The following is a 19,389-nucleotide window of genomic DNA, read 5'->3' as shown; positions in this document are numbered from 1 at the left end:
TTCTCATGCGTAGAACAGACAGATGCTAGTGGATCAAGGTAGTAAATCTGACGACTACAAAAAAATTGATGATGTGAAAGCACGCACATTGAGATAATTAGAAATAGCGGGGATCATTCTTTTAGGTATATACTCCCTCCATTCCTTGATATAGGGTGTATAGATTTTTGAGAAAAAATCTGAAATATAAGGTGTATTGCATTACACCACTCGTTTGGATAATTATTTTAGGGATTTGATTACTTTTCCTTATATTTGGCAAGCTCCTCTATTTTCTCATGTCAATTAGTCAGGTGTAATCTCGCCCAAAACTCATGAAATTTTCCCTCCACGAGTGTTCTTTAATTTCTGTGCCAAAACCTATACACCATATATTTAGGAATGGAGGGAGTAGGATATGTGAGGTTAGATTTCTGCATTTGTGTTGGTTGTATAGATGTTCATATATGTTTGCTTGCTATGAGATTACTATGAGATTTGTGTTGGTTATATATAGATGTGCATACGTGTGAGGCTAGATTATTCTAAGATTTGAGAGATTACTCTAATATTCCTACAAGATCTATGTGTCGGGTGATGCGGAGCATCCTTCCGTCATCCCCATGGACCGAGCACCAAGTGGACCAATGACAAGAGCGCACGCGCATGCCATCGAAAGTGGGGTGACCTCGCTCCTCTTTGAGCTCGACATGAATATGGATGGGACTTGGTTGCTACCTCACTATGGAACCTTATGCATCATTAGGTACGAAGACGACCCCCACCACAGAGCTAAGGAGCCTCGCCAAGTCCAAGAAGAAGGACGAGAAGATCGCAAGGAAGATGGAGGGAAGCAACTGGAAGAAGAAGACACGCCCAAAGAGACCCCGTGCGCATGGCCCTCATGGGCCCCGTGCGCATGGCCTATCCAAAGAGCTTCTAGACACCTCATGCGCACGGGCCTCCAGGACCATGTGCCCATGGGCCCATCCAATGTAGCTGCTAGGCAACTCGTGTGCACCAGCGTGTACCGTGCACACGGGTGTGTATCATGCGAACGGGTGTCTGTTTGTGGACTGTCACAGCGAGTTGGCTGTGGACTGTCTGTTTTGCCCCTCCACTCGTCCCTCACCTCCAGCGACCTATATATGTCGTACCTAGGTCATTTGTTAGGGTTAGCAAAGTATATGATATGATCTAGAGAGAGCTTTTCTCATCCACCACTCCCCTTGGAGATCAAGACCTCCTAGGAGAAGATCCCCAAGCGGATATCAAGACCTCCTCTTGAAGAAGACTATCATCAAGACCTCATCTCCTTTGGATTTGAGAAGAACCTTTACCTTGTGCTATTTTCCCTTGATTGTTCATGTGGATCTCATGTATGCCATTCTGGTGGATGTGTGATTTGGGTTTGTTTGAGTGAATCCTCTTGTTGTTCTTATTGTTTTCCCCCTTTCCTCCTCCATCCAATGTTGGGCATATTGCTTATCGGGAACTTATCGGTCGACCCAAGATAATGGGTAAATCGACCAGTTTAACGGCATATAGGCCGACTATCGCCATATCAGTCGATTTATCTTATAGATCAAACAACGGTAAGCGATAAATCGGTCGATTTATCGGAATATCGGCCGATATGTTGAACAGTGGTTCTAACCTACAACAGCGGGTCTCAAGTCTGCTTATACTTGAGCAATCTACACCAGTTTATGGCCTTAATTTGGGAGTTAAGCATGTCATCGTGAATGTCACTCATGAAAACATTGTAGACGCTTTGACGAGACATGACGATGGACAGGAGGACGACGGAGAGGGTGACTAGTTTGTGCGCAAAGACTTGTGTGTACGTCTGCATATGTTACTGGAATCCTACATACCTAAAAGAGAGATCCCCACTACTTCTAATTATCTCTGCATGCGCACTTCCACATCATCAAAATTGTCGTAGTCGTTAGATTGCTAGCTTGATCCACTAGCATCTGTTCGATTTATGCATAAGAATCCTCTACTGCAACATGTATTAGTGCATTCGAAGTGGGTTTTACATTGCGTTAAATTGTGACATGCACCACAACCCATTACCTATTTTCCTTATCATGCAAACATGTCACATCAGTGAGCCATGCATGTACGTTATAAGTATATTTTTTGCATTAGCATATCCATGCAGCACTACCACATCATCAATTCATGCATCTAAATCATCGGTTAATTATTTATTTTGCATTATATTTTTTGCTCTCGTAGACACGGTGTTGGACGCTTGGAGCATACATATATATAATTGATATTTCATTGTTTTAGAAACGACACTCTTTTCCTCTATTGCTAAATAGCTACAACTCACTACCTATTTATCTAGCCATGCCACCGTCCCACATCAGCAAATCATGCACTTGAGTTATAAGTCACTTTTTGCATTAGTACATCTATATGGAGCACTGCCATGTTACACCATCAGTTCATGCATGTAAGTTATGAGTTAATATTTCACACTAGATTGTGTGCTCTCATCGACATGGTATATATGTTGAACGCTTGGAACATACATGTATAGTTGATCCTTCACTTTCTTTTAACAAAATCTTTTTGTCTTTTATATGTTATTTTGCTATATGCCTCATATTTTCTTAATGTTTTTAAAAGTTTGAATCAGGAATACTATTAAAATGTGACTTTAAGTAGTTTTAGTTGTTTACATAGCACCTAATAAATTATGCATTTTTTCCATTAAAATCACCGCAGCAACCCATGGGGTCTCATCTAGTTCTAGTGATAGTTACTCTCTTCATAAAGAAATATAAGAGCGTTTAGATCACTAAATCATGTCATTTAAGGTAATATACAACATAACCAGATAAATCACTGTTTAAATAACATCTTCAAGATTCATGCTTTCACCATCACCTATAGGCTCATCAACCATCCTAAAAGTAGTTGTCAAACAAGCTTTATGGCCTTCTCAGCTTCTACTAGCTTTCTCAGTTTCTAAGCAGCTCACACCAGCTTTTCTTAGTTTGTACTAGCTCGGGCCGCTTTTCCCGCAGCTTCTACCAAACTTTTCTCAGTTTCTATCAGCTCCAGATGCTTTTCATTCAGCCACGACGCAAAACAACGGCCTTGAAGGAGCCCACATGTCAGTTTTTTTCTCTTCTAGTTTTAAACCCTCAAATCATGTGAGAGATTGTATAGTTCTTTATTCCTGACGGCCTTGTCTTAAAACCGTCTTTAATATTTGCTGTGGCTTGGTCTTAAACTTGTCTTACGATTTTGTTGTTAAGACCTCTTCTCATAATGCTTGAGGGTGGGTCTTGGGCTATTTTTTGGCTTAAGACCCATGTTGGAGGCTATTCTTTGGTTTAAGACCCCATGTTTCTGTAACATTGAAGACGCCCTGATCCCAATACTGAATGAAAGAAAGGAAAAGTACCACCAATTGGAGATCGGTAGAATCATAGTACTTGTTAGCAACTCTGATGACAGCATGGGCGACATAGTTAAGTTACCTCATCGAGCCACCGGCAACCACAAGGCAACATAGTTAAGTTACATCATCGAGCCATCGACAACCGACAAATACACTGGTTTACTCTCAAAACTACGAATCTAAGAGCTGGACTGGTTTTATTCATACAGAACTCATCAGAGGTCAAGTTTCTCTCCAACCGAGAGCAGCACCCAGACATGGATCTGCCGAGGAAGCATGTCACCGCAATTGGAAAACAAGTAAAAATCGGTAGCAGCCGAACAGAAAGTGCAGAGTATTACTGTGTGCGTGACTTCACAACGCTAGATGTTACCATTCTTACCTGACATGCCTACTCAACATGTGAGAAACCACCTCCAGTCTCGGATTTTGTTCTGCACAGAGAAGAGCGAGGTATTACAAAAGTCCTCAGATGCTTAGGAGTATAGAAGCATCATCAAGAAACAACAATGATGTGCTGAAGAGTCGTTTGCATGATGTGCTGGCACTGGGTAAATCAATATACAGCTCTATAATAATTTCAGAATAAATGTATCACAACACAAAGAAATAGATCAAATTTAACAAAGCTTACTTGTGATCAGATGGATTGGGCATTACTTCATACACAATTGTGGCCACAACATCCCTTTTGTTCTGCAGCAGATGGCGTGGATCAGTCACACATCAGCATTGCATGCTATATTTCCAGACTAAACAAACATCTTGACGATTGTACCTGAGTAGCTTCACCACGCAAACCAATGTAATATATCTTAGTCGTATCACCACCAAAGTTATCAGGAAAATGCAGAGTTAAGTTGGCCACACCTTGGAACCTTGAATACCTGACAATAACAGCAAGACACAAAAGGCCAAGAGAGGAAAAAGTTAAAGAGAGCTAACAATACAAGCTACTCCAAGTACAAACTATAACAGGATTTAAAACTTGGTAATTAGAAGCAACTCAGTAAACACATGAAAACAGAAGTGACCTAATACTTAAATCTAATACCCTATTCACAAAATGACTACTGTTGACTCATACAACACTGAGCATATGTATCTAATGAAGTTTAGCCGAGCAGTAGAGATGTGCTGTAGGCAATATTTCTTTTTTTTTCAAGAAAACACAAAAGAGCTTGCGTTTCATTGTATTGAAAAGAGAGGGGGGGGGGGGGGGGGGGGGGTGTTATGGTTACAATCCCCCTATATTTCTTCTCCGAAGAATCGCAAAGATTGCCGAATTGTCACAGGCATGTGTGATGTGTTGGAGGCCTCACACGCCATCCTCACATCATATGATGGTATTCTCCAACTTATACAACAGTAAAAGGCATCTTATCTAATGGAGCATATCATCTACATATATTTGAAGCTTACATTTGAGAGGCTAAATTTGAATATCTTTACTCACTACTATCTATATTATACTATTACAATATAACTCAAAGAGAGAAGTCGTCCATATTTCAACCCTGAACTAGCCCATTTGTCTAAGAATCAACCATGAGCTTTGAAACTTATCAAAACCCTGAATTATCAAAACCATGCAAGATTCAACCTTGAACCGGTTTTCAAAGACAAAGCCGGTTTTGACCGGTTCACCCGCCTAGTCAGCTGCCACATCAGCGAGCCCCATGCCCAGCCCTGTCTCTCTTCCCATTCCGAGCCGCATCGGGCTCACCAAGCTTGCTGCCGCCACGTACGTGACCCCGACCCGTCACCACCCTCTCTGGTGGCCGGCGAACGGCAGTGCCGCCACTCTGCCCTCACACGAGCTGGGCCCTGCTCCCCCACCCCGACCCTGCGGCCTGATGCCGCCACCCCCGGGCATGGATCGGAGCTCCCCCTCTCCTAGTGTCCACCAACGAGCACGGACTCCTGCCCTGGACTCCCCTCTCCTGCTGGCCACCAATGCGCCAGCGGCTGAATCCATGGAGCCCTGCACCCACCTCTTCCCCTCTATCAACGGCAGCCGGAGCCGGCGTGTTTCCTCTCCGAGAGCGCCATGTGCCCTCCCCAGTGGCCGAGCAACATCAAAAGGGCTGGGTGGGACAGGACGGGCCAGACTAAGGAATTATACACAATACTTCTTCTTTAAGGGCCACTTTTACTCCCAGCCTTCACTGTTTTCTGCTGCCCTGGGCGGGCCAAGGCCCAGTTTTGCCCTAAAGTAACTCTGTCCCTGGCCCTCCCCCGAGGCGGCGATGCCTTCAGCCCCAGCAGCGACGTGCGCCTCGCCATGCTCCAGTCCCGTCCTCTTAGCTTCCTCTACCGGCCGTGGGCTCATCATGCCAAGTGTGCGCGCCGTTGCAATTCGCTTGGTGCTCACCGTGCTCGTCCACCGCACCCAGTCCGATGCTCGTGAGCCTGCTGAGCACGACATAGGTGAAGGGCGAAGGGCTGCTGGGTCTAGATGGCCGGCTGTGGTTCCGCGCCGCCGCCCTCCACTCACCGGCGGCGCAGGGGTATATGGCCCTTCGGGCCTGGCGGCGTCAGGTCAACTGCTATTGCGAGCTGGGAGAGAATGGGCAGCGGGTGACAAGCATCTGGTCGGGTGGAGGGAGAAGCGGCGGCGGGTCGGGATGCTGGCGTCCCAAGTGGCGGCGGCTGGGCTGTGTGAGAGACGCTGCTCAGGGTGAGAGACTGAACAAAGAGAGACTAGGTTTAGATGCCTGGTTGACGTGGCGGCTGAGTTGGTTGCTGACTAGGCGGTCAACTCTTCAAAACCGGCCAAAACAGCCACGAAAACTGGTTTGAGGAGAGGAGGGTTGATATTTGTCCAATTTTGAGAGTTTGGGGTTGTAAAGTAGACGGTTTTGAAGTTCAGGTTGTTTCTTAGACTTTGGTGACAATTCAGGGTTGAAATATGGACTTCTCTTCTAACTTAAATATTGCAATATAAATGAACATGTATTAAGTAGCACAAGCAGAACAAGTAACTACTAAAATTACCTGGTTTGATACTCAAGAACTCCCTGCAAATTCTCTGCCAGTTCCCATTCCTGGCACAAACAATCTCAAATTACAGCTGGAGTTTCTTCTTGTGGATGGATAAGAAAATAAACAAACTAAAAACATACCTGCACAGGCTGCATGTTTTGAGCATCAGAAAAGTCAATACCTTCTCTATTGATAAATCTGTGACAAGTCGACATTCTTTATAAATTTCATGCTATTATGGTTCAAGAAGAAAACACTGGGCAAGTCATGAAAGAGAGAAGCCAGAATTCTAAAACTTACGCTCTCATTCTTGAAGGACTTGTTCCATCAGCACCACCAACAACAGCGATGCTCTTGATCTTCACATCTGAGGTAAATCTACAAGAAAAAGGAACAAATGAAACATGTTAACGATTGCTGATAGGAATTGCAAGCAGAAACGAGAGAATAAGCATGTCTTAGCTATTAACACAAGCATAAAAATGATATATCCCAGTATAGTCGAGTATAAAGTAACACAAACCAAATGTAATATATATGGATCGTGAACTCATTGCAAATAAAGACAGAGGCAGAAGTACAGAATAAAACACGGATAACTTGCTTTGTCTACATACAACCCTTGATGAAGCATTCCGACTCAGGATACACAAACAAAGCAAATTGGGGTAGGCTAGTGATGAAACCTAACAGAAAACTGTGAGAACCCAAAAGAGAAGAGAGGAAGTACAAGTAAACAAAATAAATCGAGATTCTGGTATATGGTTTGCTGATTTCCATGCAGTCTTGTCAAGAGCCAAATCCCTAGGTACATTCCAATCCTCAAGTCTCTTTTTACTGCCTTTCTCCCATGTGAAATTTGGTCGCCCCCTACCTCTCCTAGTATTTTGGCTACTCTTAAGAATACCACTATTTACTGGTGCTTCTGAAGGCTCCGTTGGATATGTCCAAACCACCTTGGCCGGTGTTGGACAAGCTTCTCTTCAATAGGTCCCTACCTCATCTCGTATTCCCTCATTCCTAATTTGGTCCTTTATTGTATGGCCACCCATCCACCTTAGCAAGCGCATCTCAGTGGCACTCATTTCTTAGATGTGTTGCCTCTTAGTAGGCCAACACTCTGCTCCATATAGCATTGCAGGTCTGATTGCAGTCCTATAGAACTTACCCTTTAGCTTATGTGGGACCTTCTTGTCACAGAGGATGTCAGATGCTTCCCACCACTTCATCCGCTCCGCTTTGATTCAGTGGCTAACATCCTCATCAATACCACCATTGCTTTGGAGCATTGATCCCAACTCCCAAGTATAGAACGGTGTCCCTCTTCGGCACTATATGTCCCTCGAAACTAACTTCTCCCTTCTCCCTCCTCGCACCTAACAGCACTAAAATCACAAGTCATGTACTCGGTCTTGGTCCTACTAAGCCTAAACCCCTTGGACTCTGAAGTTTGTCGCCACAACTCTAATGTCCTATTGACACCCAACCTACTTTCGTCAACTAGGACCACATCATCAGCAAAGACCACACACCAAGGCACTGTTTGGATATTGGCAATGAGGCCCAGAATTAAACATTGGCATTTGGGCAGCCCGAATTTTGTTGTTTGGAACAGTATTCAGACTCGGAAAGACTTGGAATTGAAGCGTGATATTGAACAGCCCGCTGTCCCCACCCGCCTCACTTGTAACACACCAGCCACTCCCGCACTGGCAGTAGTTACTCCTAGCTATCCTATAGGCTCTAGACTGACCCACAAACCAACACAAGTCTTTCCGGCACACTGTCCTCACTCGTGCGCACCCTGAGAAACTTCCTGGTCGTTCACACATCCCCAAACTGCTCCAAGCCAAGCACGCTTAACCAAGCGGTTCTTTTGAGATGAGCTTCCAAAAAAGAAGATGCACCTTATTGGTATGGGTCGTACTATCAATCCTATTAAACTAGGATGTCACATCACTTTGCCCGAATTCGGAACTTCACCCACTGACTTTGTGGCAAGTTCGACAGCGCTCACCCCTAGTCTCCACTTACCCCTTTGAGGAGCGGTCCTGGAAAAAGAAAAATGCCACGCGTAGGAGAGGGACAGCAGCACGAAGCGGGAAGACAATCATCCCATATCTCAGACGCGGCGCGCGTGCGCCCAACCACCTATCGCTCATGCTTTCAATCCCCTCAGCAGCAGCTGTTTGTTGCCTCCCATGGTGACGGATGCCGCTTCCCCCCATGGCTGCCCCTGCCTGTCTGCGAGCCCTCCACGAGCCGAGACTGGCTAGAGGACCACGGCGGCAGCCCCCTCCCACCCCATTCACATGTGCGCGTGGAGCGGATCGTGGTTGTGCTGCCCATCCTCACCACGCTCGCGGGGGGCGCGCTTGCCGCACCACTCCTCATGTTCGTGCTTGTGGCGCATGGGGCTGTGCAGGCCGTCATGGGGGTCGATTCCGGCAGGGAAACGGAAGTTAAAAGGCTAATTGGTTTCATGCCAACATTTGGCACTGCCAATACTTGGCAAGCCAACAATTGGCAATATCAAAAGTAGCCAAAAATTGGCAACTCTTGTGAGGTTGGCAAGTGAAATTGGTAACTAACCAAGCACTAGCCAATATTTTGGCATTTGCCAAATGTTGTCATGCCAATTTTTGGCATCAAACCAATCATGCTCTAAATTTGCATGGAGAGAGCATGCTTGTGACGCCCCAAGACCGGAGCTTCAGATGCCTTCCTTTTATCTCGTTGTCGTTGTGTGTCTGAACTGTTTGTTGCCATGATCGGATGAGTGTCATTGTCATATTTTGCTTCTTGCATCATGTTCATCATTTGGTTATATTGCATTGCCATGCCCATCATTGTCATGTGCATTTGTGCCTCTTGTATTTTTTTGCGTTCTCATAATCATCATGTGCATTGTCATATTCATGCATGTCACATTGTTGGATGCTCCATGTATGATCATGCATCATCACCTCCTCATTCCTTCTTCTTTCTTTCATTTTGGCAAGTGACCTTTTCCCCTCCTCGAGAAATGTTCTTTCTTTTCCTGATGCTAGTTCACCATGCCTAAACCCTCTCTGTCAAATTTCAGATCATTTGGAGTTGTTTTGGTTGGGTTCAAAAATGGTTCAAGTTTGAATTTTAATTCAAACTTGAATTATTTTTCTGTCCTTAAATTCCCAAACCACTTTTATTAAATCGGGCATATTTCTTGGTTTCCAGAAATATGTCCCTCTCTCCTCACATCCATTCCAAACCCTCTGTACTTTCTTTCTATTTATGTTTATGCGATAAATAGAAAAGAGAAAAATCAGAGTAGAGAGGGAGAGAAGAAGCCCAGCAACCGCATGCCACTAGGCCAGGCCGGCCCACCAAACCCCTTGAGGCCCATCCCTTTCTAACCCTAGCGTGATTTGGCCCGATCCTCATCTCCCCTCGACCCCTCCTCCTCGTTCCTCCTCCCGCCGCCTCGCGCACCTTCACGCATCGCCAGAGAGAGGGAGCAGTGCCCCGCACCCGATTCCCATCTCTCTTCCTCCCAGCGCCCTCCTCTCGCCCTCTCCCTTGCACCAGTCGCCCTCAGCAGCCTCCTCCCTTCTCCTCCCCGCGCCTTCTCGAGTGTCATGGCCGCCGACTGCTTCCTGCAGCCCCTGCCGACAACCAGCGCCCGCCGTGGCCGTTCCCTCCGCCGCGCCGGGCCTCCCGAGCCGCCACTGGAGGCCAACTCCGACGCCCCTGTCTCACGTCGCCCTCTGCTTCCGTCTACGCCGCGAAGTCGCTGCCCCGCCACTAAGCATGAGCGCTACTGCTCTGCTCCGCTCTGCCGCTCCTGCCCGAGTCCAGGCCGCCGCTGCGACCTCCTCTGCTCCCCCTCCGTTAGCTCCCCTGCGGGGCTCCTCTTCCATTCGCGCTGTCTTTGTCCAGCGCCAGGAGCTCGACCTCGAGCCTCTCCACGCGCGTCTGGCACCCCTGCTTCCTCCTACGTCGCCCCTGCCTCGTTGCCTGCTTGCCTCTGTGCCCCTCCATGGACCCCGAGCATCGCCGTAGTGCGCTGCATGCCACTGAAGCTCTCGCTGCCGTCGTGCACCACCGCTGGCCCTGTTGTCGTTGTCAAGACCCTCCAAATCAGGGAGTACCATGGCCGCCACCGAGACACTTGGATTCACCAAGTTCGGCAAGTACCACGACTTACGACACACGAACGACCACCGCTCCGAACGCCAAAGTACAGAATGACCCGCGAAGCCCCTGGACGCCATGTACCACTACAACCGTTGCGTTCCGTTTCGTCTTTGTCAAGTACCCATGGACGCCAAGTACCACGATGTCGGTGCCCCTCAAGTTCGGCTACACAAAAACGCCAAGTACCCCTTCATGTCGACAAGACCCGCAAGTCGGACCCCGAACGATCGACGACTCGTGGACCGTGTACAACTACCGTCACCTTGGGTTTCGTCAAGTTCCTCGCCATGACTATGAACGACTGTGAACCGTGTACAACTACCGTCGCCCCGAAGACATTGGATTCATTAAGTACCTCTCCGAGAACGAAACGTGAACCGCTCTACTTCCACGACGGCCGTGAACGTCTACTTCCTCTACTTTGCACCGAACCCGAACCGTCTCGTTTGCACGCTTCGAAGGTATAACCCCGAGACGACGTCCGTGAACGAATGCTTGCGATGTTTGAGATGCTCGCGTTTGCACCGTGTCCGTAGTGTCTCTCGCTTCCATGCCATCGACTCATGGGACACCCGATATCCGGGAGCACCCCACCATCTTTTGCACGCAACCGCACACTTATCCTTTGCATCGGTATCTCAATCGAATTACCGGAACCGGAATGTTGCCGTGGCACCATTTCCGTTGTCGTGACCGTGGCACCCCTTTTCGTTTCCGCCACGATGACAAATGCTTCATAATATGCTCATGTCAACATTTTTATAAAATTTGCACATGTCATCCACATCATGATAATAACATTTAATATGTTTAAATTGTTGTTGCTTTAAATTGCTAATGCATATGGGGATTTACTGGAATTGTTGGTTGATGTTTCCGGCCCCATTTAAATTGTCTGGATAGGTAGTTTTTCATATGCTTCACCTCTTGTCATGTTAACCAACATTTAATATTATTGAGTACCTAACCGGGAGTGAACTAAATAATTGATGTGGTGCTCCGTCAATATGCAACTCGTTGCATATTGGGCTCCACTTAACTTATAGTTTTGTTTGTGCACTTTGCCATGCCATGCATAATTAAACCGGACATGCATCATGCTTGGTTGTGCATCATGCCATGTTTATGTGATGGTTGTTTACTATGTTGTTTGCTTCTTTTCGGTGTTGCTTTTTCGGGTTAGTTCCGATAACGTCGCGTTTGTGAGGATCCGTTTGACTACGTCCGTTTGTCTTCTTCATGGACTCGTTCTTCTTCCTTGCGGATCTCAGGCAAGATGATCATACCCTCGAAATCACTTCTATCTTTGCTTGCTAGTTGCTCGCTCTATTGCTATGCCGCGATACCTACCACTTGCTATATCATACCTCCCATATTGCCATGTCAAGCCTCTAACCCACCTTTCCTAGCAAACCGTTGTTTGGCTATGTTACCGCTTTGCTCAGCCCCTCTTATAGCGTTGCTAGTTGCAGGTGAAGATGAAGTTTGTTCCATGTTGGAACATAGACATTTGTTGGGATATCACAATATACCTTGTTTAATTAATGCATCTATATACTTGGTAAAGGGTGGAAGGCTCGGCCTTATGCCTGGTGTTTTGTTCCACTCTTGCCGCCCTAGTTTCCGTCATACCGGTGTTATGTTTCTTGATTTTGCGTTCCTTACGCGGTTGGGTTATAATGGGAACCCCTTGACAGTTCGTCTTGAATAAAACTCCTCCAGCAAGGCCCAACCTTGGTTTTACATTTGCACTAACAACCTATCACCTTCCCTTGGGTTCTGCAGACTCAAGGGTCATCTTTATTTTAACCCCTCCCCCCCGGGGGCCAGTGCTTGTCTAAGTGTTGGTCCGAAACAGAGCCACTTGCAGCGCCACCTCGGGGAAACTTGAGGGTTGGTTTTAGCTGTACGTAGTGTTCATCCGGTGTTGCCCTGAGAACGAGATATGTGCAGCTCCTATCAGGATGTCGGCGCATCGGGCGGTCTTACTGGTCTTGTTTTACCATTGTCGAAATGTTTTGTAACCGGAATTCCGAGTCTGATCGGGTCTTCCTGGGAGAAGGAATATCCTTCGTTAACCGTGAGAGCTTGTGATGGGCTAAGTTGGGACACCCCTGCAGGGTTTTGAACTTTCAAAAGTCGTGCCCACGGTTATGGGCAGATGAGAATTTGTTAATGTCCGATTGTAGAAAACTTGACACTTAACTTAATTAAAATGCATCAACCGCGTGTGTAGCCGTGATGGTCTGTTCTCGGCGGAGTCCGGGAAGTGAACACGGTCTCGTGTTATGCTTGAACGTAAGTAGTTTCAGGATCACTTCTTGATCACTTATAGTTCACGACCGTGCTTTACTTCTCTTCTCGCTCTCATTTGCGTAAGTTAGCCACCATATTTGCTAGTGCTTGCTGCAGCTCCACCTCACTACCTTTTCCCTACCCATAAGCTTAAATAGTCTTGATCGCGAGGGTGTGAGATTGCTGAGTCCCCGTGACTCACAGATTACTTCCAACACCAGTTGCAGGTGCCGTTGATACCAGTGCAGATGACGCAGCTGAGCTCAAGTGGGAGTTCGATGAAGATCGTGTTCGTTGTGTTGTTTCGTTCCAATTGATCAGTAGTGGAGCCCAGTCGGGGCGATCGGGGATCTTTTGCATTAGGGGTTGTCTTTCTTTATTTGGTTCCGTAGTCAGACCTTGATTGTATTCTGGATGATGTAATGCTATTTTTATGTATTGTGTAAAGTGGCGATTGTAAGCCAACTCTTTATCTCTTTCTTATTCAGTACATGGGTTGTGTAAAGATTACCCCTCTTACGACATGCCTACCATGCGGTTATGCCTCTAAGTCATGCTCCGACACGTGAGAGATATAGCCGCATCGTGGGTGTTACAATGCTGGAGAGAAAGAGAAAAAGATGAAATGCCAGTGATGTGTACAACAATGTGCAATTCAATATTTTCACCATCCAAACACCAGAATTCGGGTTGAATGTCGATATCAATGTCATGCAGATTTGAATCGCAAAAAAAAATGTCATGCAGATTTAATATTGGAGCCAATGCAATTTGGAGGCCTTGAATGTCTACATCCAAACAGAACTCGAGGGATATCTCCTTGTATATTGTTTCTGACCTCGTCCATCACTAAGGCCAAGATGTATGGGCTCAAGGCTGACCCTTGATGTAGTCCTATGGCAATTGGGAGGTGTTGTTCTCACTATCACCTGCTCGCACATTTGTCACAACTTACCGTACACATACTTGATGAGGGTAATGTAATTTGTTGGGACTTAATGTTTCTCTAGCAACCACCACATGACCATCCTCGGTATCTTGTCATATGCCTTCTCCAAGTCGATGAAAACCATGTGTACATCCTTCTTATGCTCCCTATATCTTTAAATAAGCTGACGTAGCAAGAAAATCACCTCTATTGTCGGTCTCCCGGGCATAAACCAAATTAATTTTTTGTGACGTTCGTCTCTCTTCTCAAGCGATGCTCAATCACCCTCTCATAAAGCTTCATAGTATGACTCATAAGCTTAATTCCTCGGTAATTAGTATGACTTTGAACGACTCCTTTATTCTTGACCTCATCTTCCACTAGGAGTCATTTTGCCTCGTCCTTTATGCATTTAACTTGGTTGAGATCCCTTGTCTTCCTCTGGCGGACTTCCGCCATGTTGTAAATGCCCCTTTCTCCTTCCCGTGTCTAGTCACTAACAAAGCTCATCATAGGCCCCGACCCCTTGCTTCACTCACAGCTAAGGACTTGCCTAAATGACTAAAAGTGCACAAATGTGTTCCACAGAAATCAGTTGTAATGAATGATTGCTTTCTTCTTGGCCTCTTTCTATTTCTCCATGTTGCTTCTGACTCCTTCAGGATAATTGAAATAATTTATGGAAGGGTGTGCAAAAAAGGACTTGCCTAAACGACTAAAAGTGCACAAATGTGTTCCACATAAATCAGTTGTAATGAATGATTGCTTGGCACCAAACCAGCAAACAAAGTTATATATATATATATATATATATATATTATATATATATATGTATGTATGTATATATATTATATATATATATGTATGTATGTATGTATGTATGTATATATTAGTGTGGATTTTTTAACACCCGGTGACTATGTCACCCCTCTGGGTGGCAGTGTCACCCCATGTTATCTCCGTTCAATGCATGCCTCGTGATTTGTGCAAATGCTATCATCATTCCTTCGCCAGGATTCAATTAATGAAGCATGATAATGATCACACTAATACGGTTCTAGAAGAGTATGTGTCAGACTAGGGGTATCAAAATGTGAGATGATGAATACTTGACCAAAAAGATTCCCTAATAGTGTAAAAAATACAATAACTTACTAACTTTCTATAATAGTACAAAAAAATTGGTTTGTGATTAAGACTTTTATTACCTAAAAGAAGTTCTCCATGAACTCAAAAAAGATTCCTCAAAAATAGATCCATGTGTATACACAATATCATCGTTTAATCTGGTTACTACTTACTACTAATGAACTCGTCTCAGTGCTATTAGACAAATGGAGGTCTAATCAATGACAGACCTAAAAGATGCTACACGGATCTCAAAGGCAGATCAGACAGAAGCCAAAAGGGTGACAATGCCCCCAGGTGGCAAAGACATAATAATCATATATATATATATATATATATATATATATATATATATATGTCCAGGGAGAAGACAACATGTATAAATCAATACACGTCCACAAGCACTACCCTAGAACAATTAAGCACAACCAAATGATTCAAATTTTAAAATTATGAAATGAATGAACTAAAAGTATCCATCTAATGCCTTCCATAACTGTAACAGCACAATTTCTTGATGTTTCGATGAGAACTTCTTGACTCTCCATACAACAAATTTCTGTAGACACTAAAGCTGTCGATTCTGCATTTGAAGGCATAAAATAGTTCAACTTGTGACAGTTAATCAGTGCACGTCCACAAGCACTAAAAAAAGGGCAGCCCAGTGCACGTAGCTCCCGCTTGCGCAGGGTCCGGGGGAGGGTCCGACCACTTTGGGTCTATTGTACGCAGCCTTTCCCTACATTTCCGCAAGAGACTGTTTCCAGGACTCGAACCCGTGACCTCATGGTCACAAAGCAACAGCTTTACCGCTGCGCCAAGGCTCCCCTTCGTCCACAAGCACTAGCCTAGAAAAATTAAGCACAACTTCATGACCAAATGATTAATATTTAAAAATTATGAAATGACCGAACTAAAAGAATCCACCTAATGCCTTCCATAACTATAACACCACAAATTCTGTGTCCTAGACACTAAAGCTGTCAATTCTGCATTTGAAGGCATAAAATATTCAGCTTGTGTGGGTTTAAGTCAAGTGAAGCAATGATGTAATTAATTTAAGAAACCGAGTGGGGCAGGCACACACATATATCTTTTTTTCGAACCGGGCTACCACCGTTTCTGTTAATTCCTCAGCGGAGATAACAAGTTTATACAGCAGAAGGGGATGGAAAAGAAAGAAGCCAAGACACAGATATATATCCAATTATCATTAAGTGATGTAAGCTACTTACGGGATGAAAACAAGTAACTCGGGGTCACCCTCATTGCTCTCCAGAAAACCCTGGTGCAGCAAGAATGTTCATAAGAGTGCAGGTAACAGGTATGAAAAGAAACTTAAGTAACAGGTTATGAGTGAAAATATCACTTGTCACTGAATAAACGCTGTAAGCTACAGCATCAATATTCTGATCTTGATTCATTGTACCTTACAGGATTTAGGGTCAAGACTGATAAGCTGATACAACAAACATAAGTAATATCCAAATTCGCATGCAGAAGAATGGCAATTTTGCGTAACATGGAGGATAAAGGGTAATAAAACATAGAGCTCAAAATGTCTGCATAATGCATACCAAACCTGCTGGCCTACTGTTTCTCCCGTTTAATATTTCAGACGTCCTGGCAATTTCCCTTTTCCTACTATGCGCTAGGATTATGCTTTATAGACATCTTTACTAGTACTTGTGAAAAATAAATTGTAGCCCTCAGTAATCATGACAGTAATGACATTAGTGGCATGATAAAAAAAAGTACCCAGTGATAGTTTTATAAGGACAAATAGTACCTACTGGATGCACAGAAAGCTGCTAATTTTCTATTCGTTCTAATGTAATACCAAAGGAGACGAGTATAATCCACATAGGAACACAGCAATCGATACTGAAACTTTTCTATATCAGTGACAGGTTATCTAGAAACGTCTAACTCCTGGCATATTTGGCAGAAAATAAGCACTGACACTCATAAGAAGATGGGTTATGTCTAATTCAAGGATCTCGGTACATACCCCGGAAGTCTCGAGGCGCTGGTCCCACGACTTGAAGACCGATTTGACGCTCCCGGCCACAGATTCGTTCAGAGCCACCACCTGCAGGTTGTGGAAAAAACGGGGAAGATTCAGAGCCACAGTTTCTCGAATTTCTGCAGTAGTAATAGAAGATTTTGCACTCGTAATACAGTAGGCTACAGCGAAGATTCTGATTTACAGAGAGAGACGGAGAGAGAGACGGAGAGAGATTGGGAAGAAACCTTGGGGATGTCGATGTGATTGTAGAGCGACCAATCGGCGGCGCAGTTGTGATCCCCACACTCGTGATCGTGCAGGCATGCCATCCCTCTCTCTTACCCTCTTCCTCTTCCTCGCTCGCTGCGAATGCAGCACTACTGGTGTTCTTGTTTGGATTTGCTCTGCGTCCGCTGCCTTCTGGTCGGCTGCTGACTGCCTGCGTCTACGAAGGTACTAGGGCTTTGAGGGTTTTCTTTTCTTTTCTTTTCCCCCTTTTAGTTTTTCCGCCCGCAAAATCGAACCGTCTAGACATTTTTAGGATCCAACGCGGACAAAAATGTCTGGACTTTCTTTTCTTTGTCTCCTTTTCTTTTTTTCTTTTTTTTTCTTTTCTTTTTTTCTCCTTTATTAGTTTACTTTAGTCGGCCGCACATATTTAAATCAGACCATCGCGCATTTTCAGCCACACAACACAGCTAACAAAAATGTCCAGACCAGCCCAGATATCTAGGGCGTGTTTGGTTGCCCGCATCGATTTTGGCACATTGCATGTGATTTTTAGATAGACCTGACTAAGAAAAACAGACTATAAACCACCATCTGCACATAGCTTGATTAGCTGTATATATGTTAGCTGCACGAGGGAACTAATGTTGACCCGCCGTTTGGTTGGCTGCACCACATTAAGCGCACATATGACTCGTTGTTTGATTACAACCTGCATAAGGTGTTGTCACCACTTCTCAGCGGTGGTGACCTTACCACACGCGATCTGAATAGTTTTACTCCTGGCTACCAAACAAATTACGGTTCATCCTAACTACTATCAAATGGCAGTATAGATTACAAAGAGCCATATGGCTGAATAGGGGAAAGTTCATCGTCGATGTTAACTAGATGCAAGTCCATCTTCCTCTTCTGCTGCTGCTGGTAGTTCTTCATCTTCATCTTCATCTTCCTCTTCTGCTGCTACTACTGCTTCTTCCTCTACTTCTGCCACTGCTCTTGCTCTTCTTCTTCTTCTTCTTCTTCTTCTTCTTCTTCTTCTTCTTCTTCAGATCCTTGTCTGGCCTCTGTTATCCCACATTGCTTGTGTCCACTCCATCCTTTTGTTCTTCCAGGCTTCTTTGTCAAATGTCTCCACACCATGGCCGAAACTAACAACATCGTCCTCCGTCACATCTTCCTCCTCATGCACCAGTTCATGTTAGCCTTACGAGATTTAGGAAAAAATAGCTCAGCCCTGTACAATAACAAGGTATTTGCATGTATATATAAGAGAGTCCCATGTATAATAACAAGGTATACACAAGACGTATAAAACTACAACTCTAACACCCTCCCTCAATCTTAACCGTGCTCCGCGGGTTGAGATTGTGCCGACAATCCTCAAACAAAGGTAATGGCAATGGCTTGGTGAAGATGTCCGCAAGTTGATCTTTAGAGAAGATGAACTTGATCTGAAGTAGCTTCTGTGCAACACGTTCTCTGACAAAGTGGTAATCAACTTCGATGTGTTTCATTCGCGCATGAAATACCAGATTGGAAGAAAGGTATGTAGCGCCAATGTTATCACACCAAAGAACCGGTGGTTGTCTCTGAGGTACTCGCAACTCACGAAGCAAAGACTGTACCCAAATAAGTTTTGCGGTTGCATTAGCTACAGCCTTATACTCAGCCTCTGTACTGCTGCGAGACACCGTGGCTTGCTTGCGAGCACTCCAGCCGATCAAATTAGGGCCTAAAGAAACCGCATATCCCCCCGTGGATCGCCGATCATCGGGATTACCTGCCCAATCTGCATCTGAAAAAGTGGAAAGAATGCAAGAGGGAGAAGGCCGAAGATGTAATCCATAAGAGGCTGTCAGGCGAACATAACGAAGAATGCGCTTGACCGCTAAGCGATGTGAATCATGAGGTGCATGTAGATACTAGCAAACACGATTAACCACAGAGGCAATATCTGGTCTGGTGATAGTGAGGTACTGCAGGCCACCAACAAGACTACGGTACTCGGTAGCATCATCTGGAGATAGAAGATCACCATCAACAACAGAAATCTTGTCAGTAGCAGACATGGCTGTGGAGGAGGGGTTTCACTTGAGCATACCAGCACGACGCAAGAGATCCAAAGAATACTTCTTCTGAGTGAGATACAGTCCATCAGAAGTGTGAGCAACCTCCAAACCCAAAAAATAATGAAGCTTGTCAAGGTCCTTAATAGCAAAATCAGAACGAAGA

General features: G+C 45.0%; 1 protein-coding gene across 1 annotated transcript; it reads right to left on the bottom strand.

Moving 5' to 3' along the window:
• Positions 1–3,390: 3,390 nt before the first annotated feature.
• Positions 3,391–17,425, bottom strand: LOC125544015 (PITH domain protein (DUF1000)). The gene is made up of 10 exons (XM_048707536.2): positions 17,172–17,425; positions 16,930–17,010; positions 16,154–16,203; positions 6,692–6,769; positions 6,532–6,589; positions 6,404–6,453; positions 4,185–4,293; positions 4,041–4,102; positions 3,789–3,840; positions 3,391–3,669 (listed from the first exon to the last, which is right to left on the bottom strand). The coding sequence occupies exons 1-9, from the start codon at positions 17,253–17,255 to the stop codon at positions 3,798–3,800; spliced, it is 615 nt and encodes a 204-aa protein (XP_048563493.1). The 5' UTR covers positions 17,256–17,425; the 3' UTR covers positions 3,391–3,669; positions 3,789–3,797.
• Between the last annotated feature and the right edge of the window lie 1,964 nt (positions 17,426–19,389).

This window comes from Triticum urartu, chromosome 3A (genome assembly GCF_056163025.1).
Source record: "Triticum urartu cultivar PI428250 chromosome 3A, HENAU_Tu73, whole genome shotgun sequence".
Classification (NCBI taxonomy): domain Eukaryota; kingdom Viridiplantae; phylum Streptophyta; class Magnoliopsida; order Poales; family Poaceae; genus Triticum; species Triticum urartu.
Note: the sequence above shows the minus strand (reverse complement) of the source record. Positions and strands in the feature narration are given on the sequence as shown.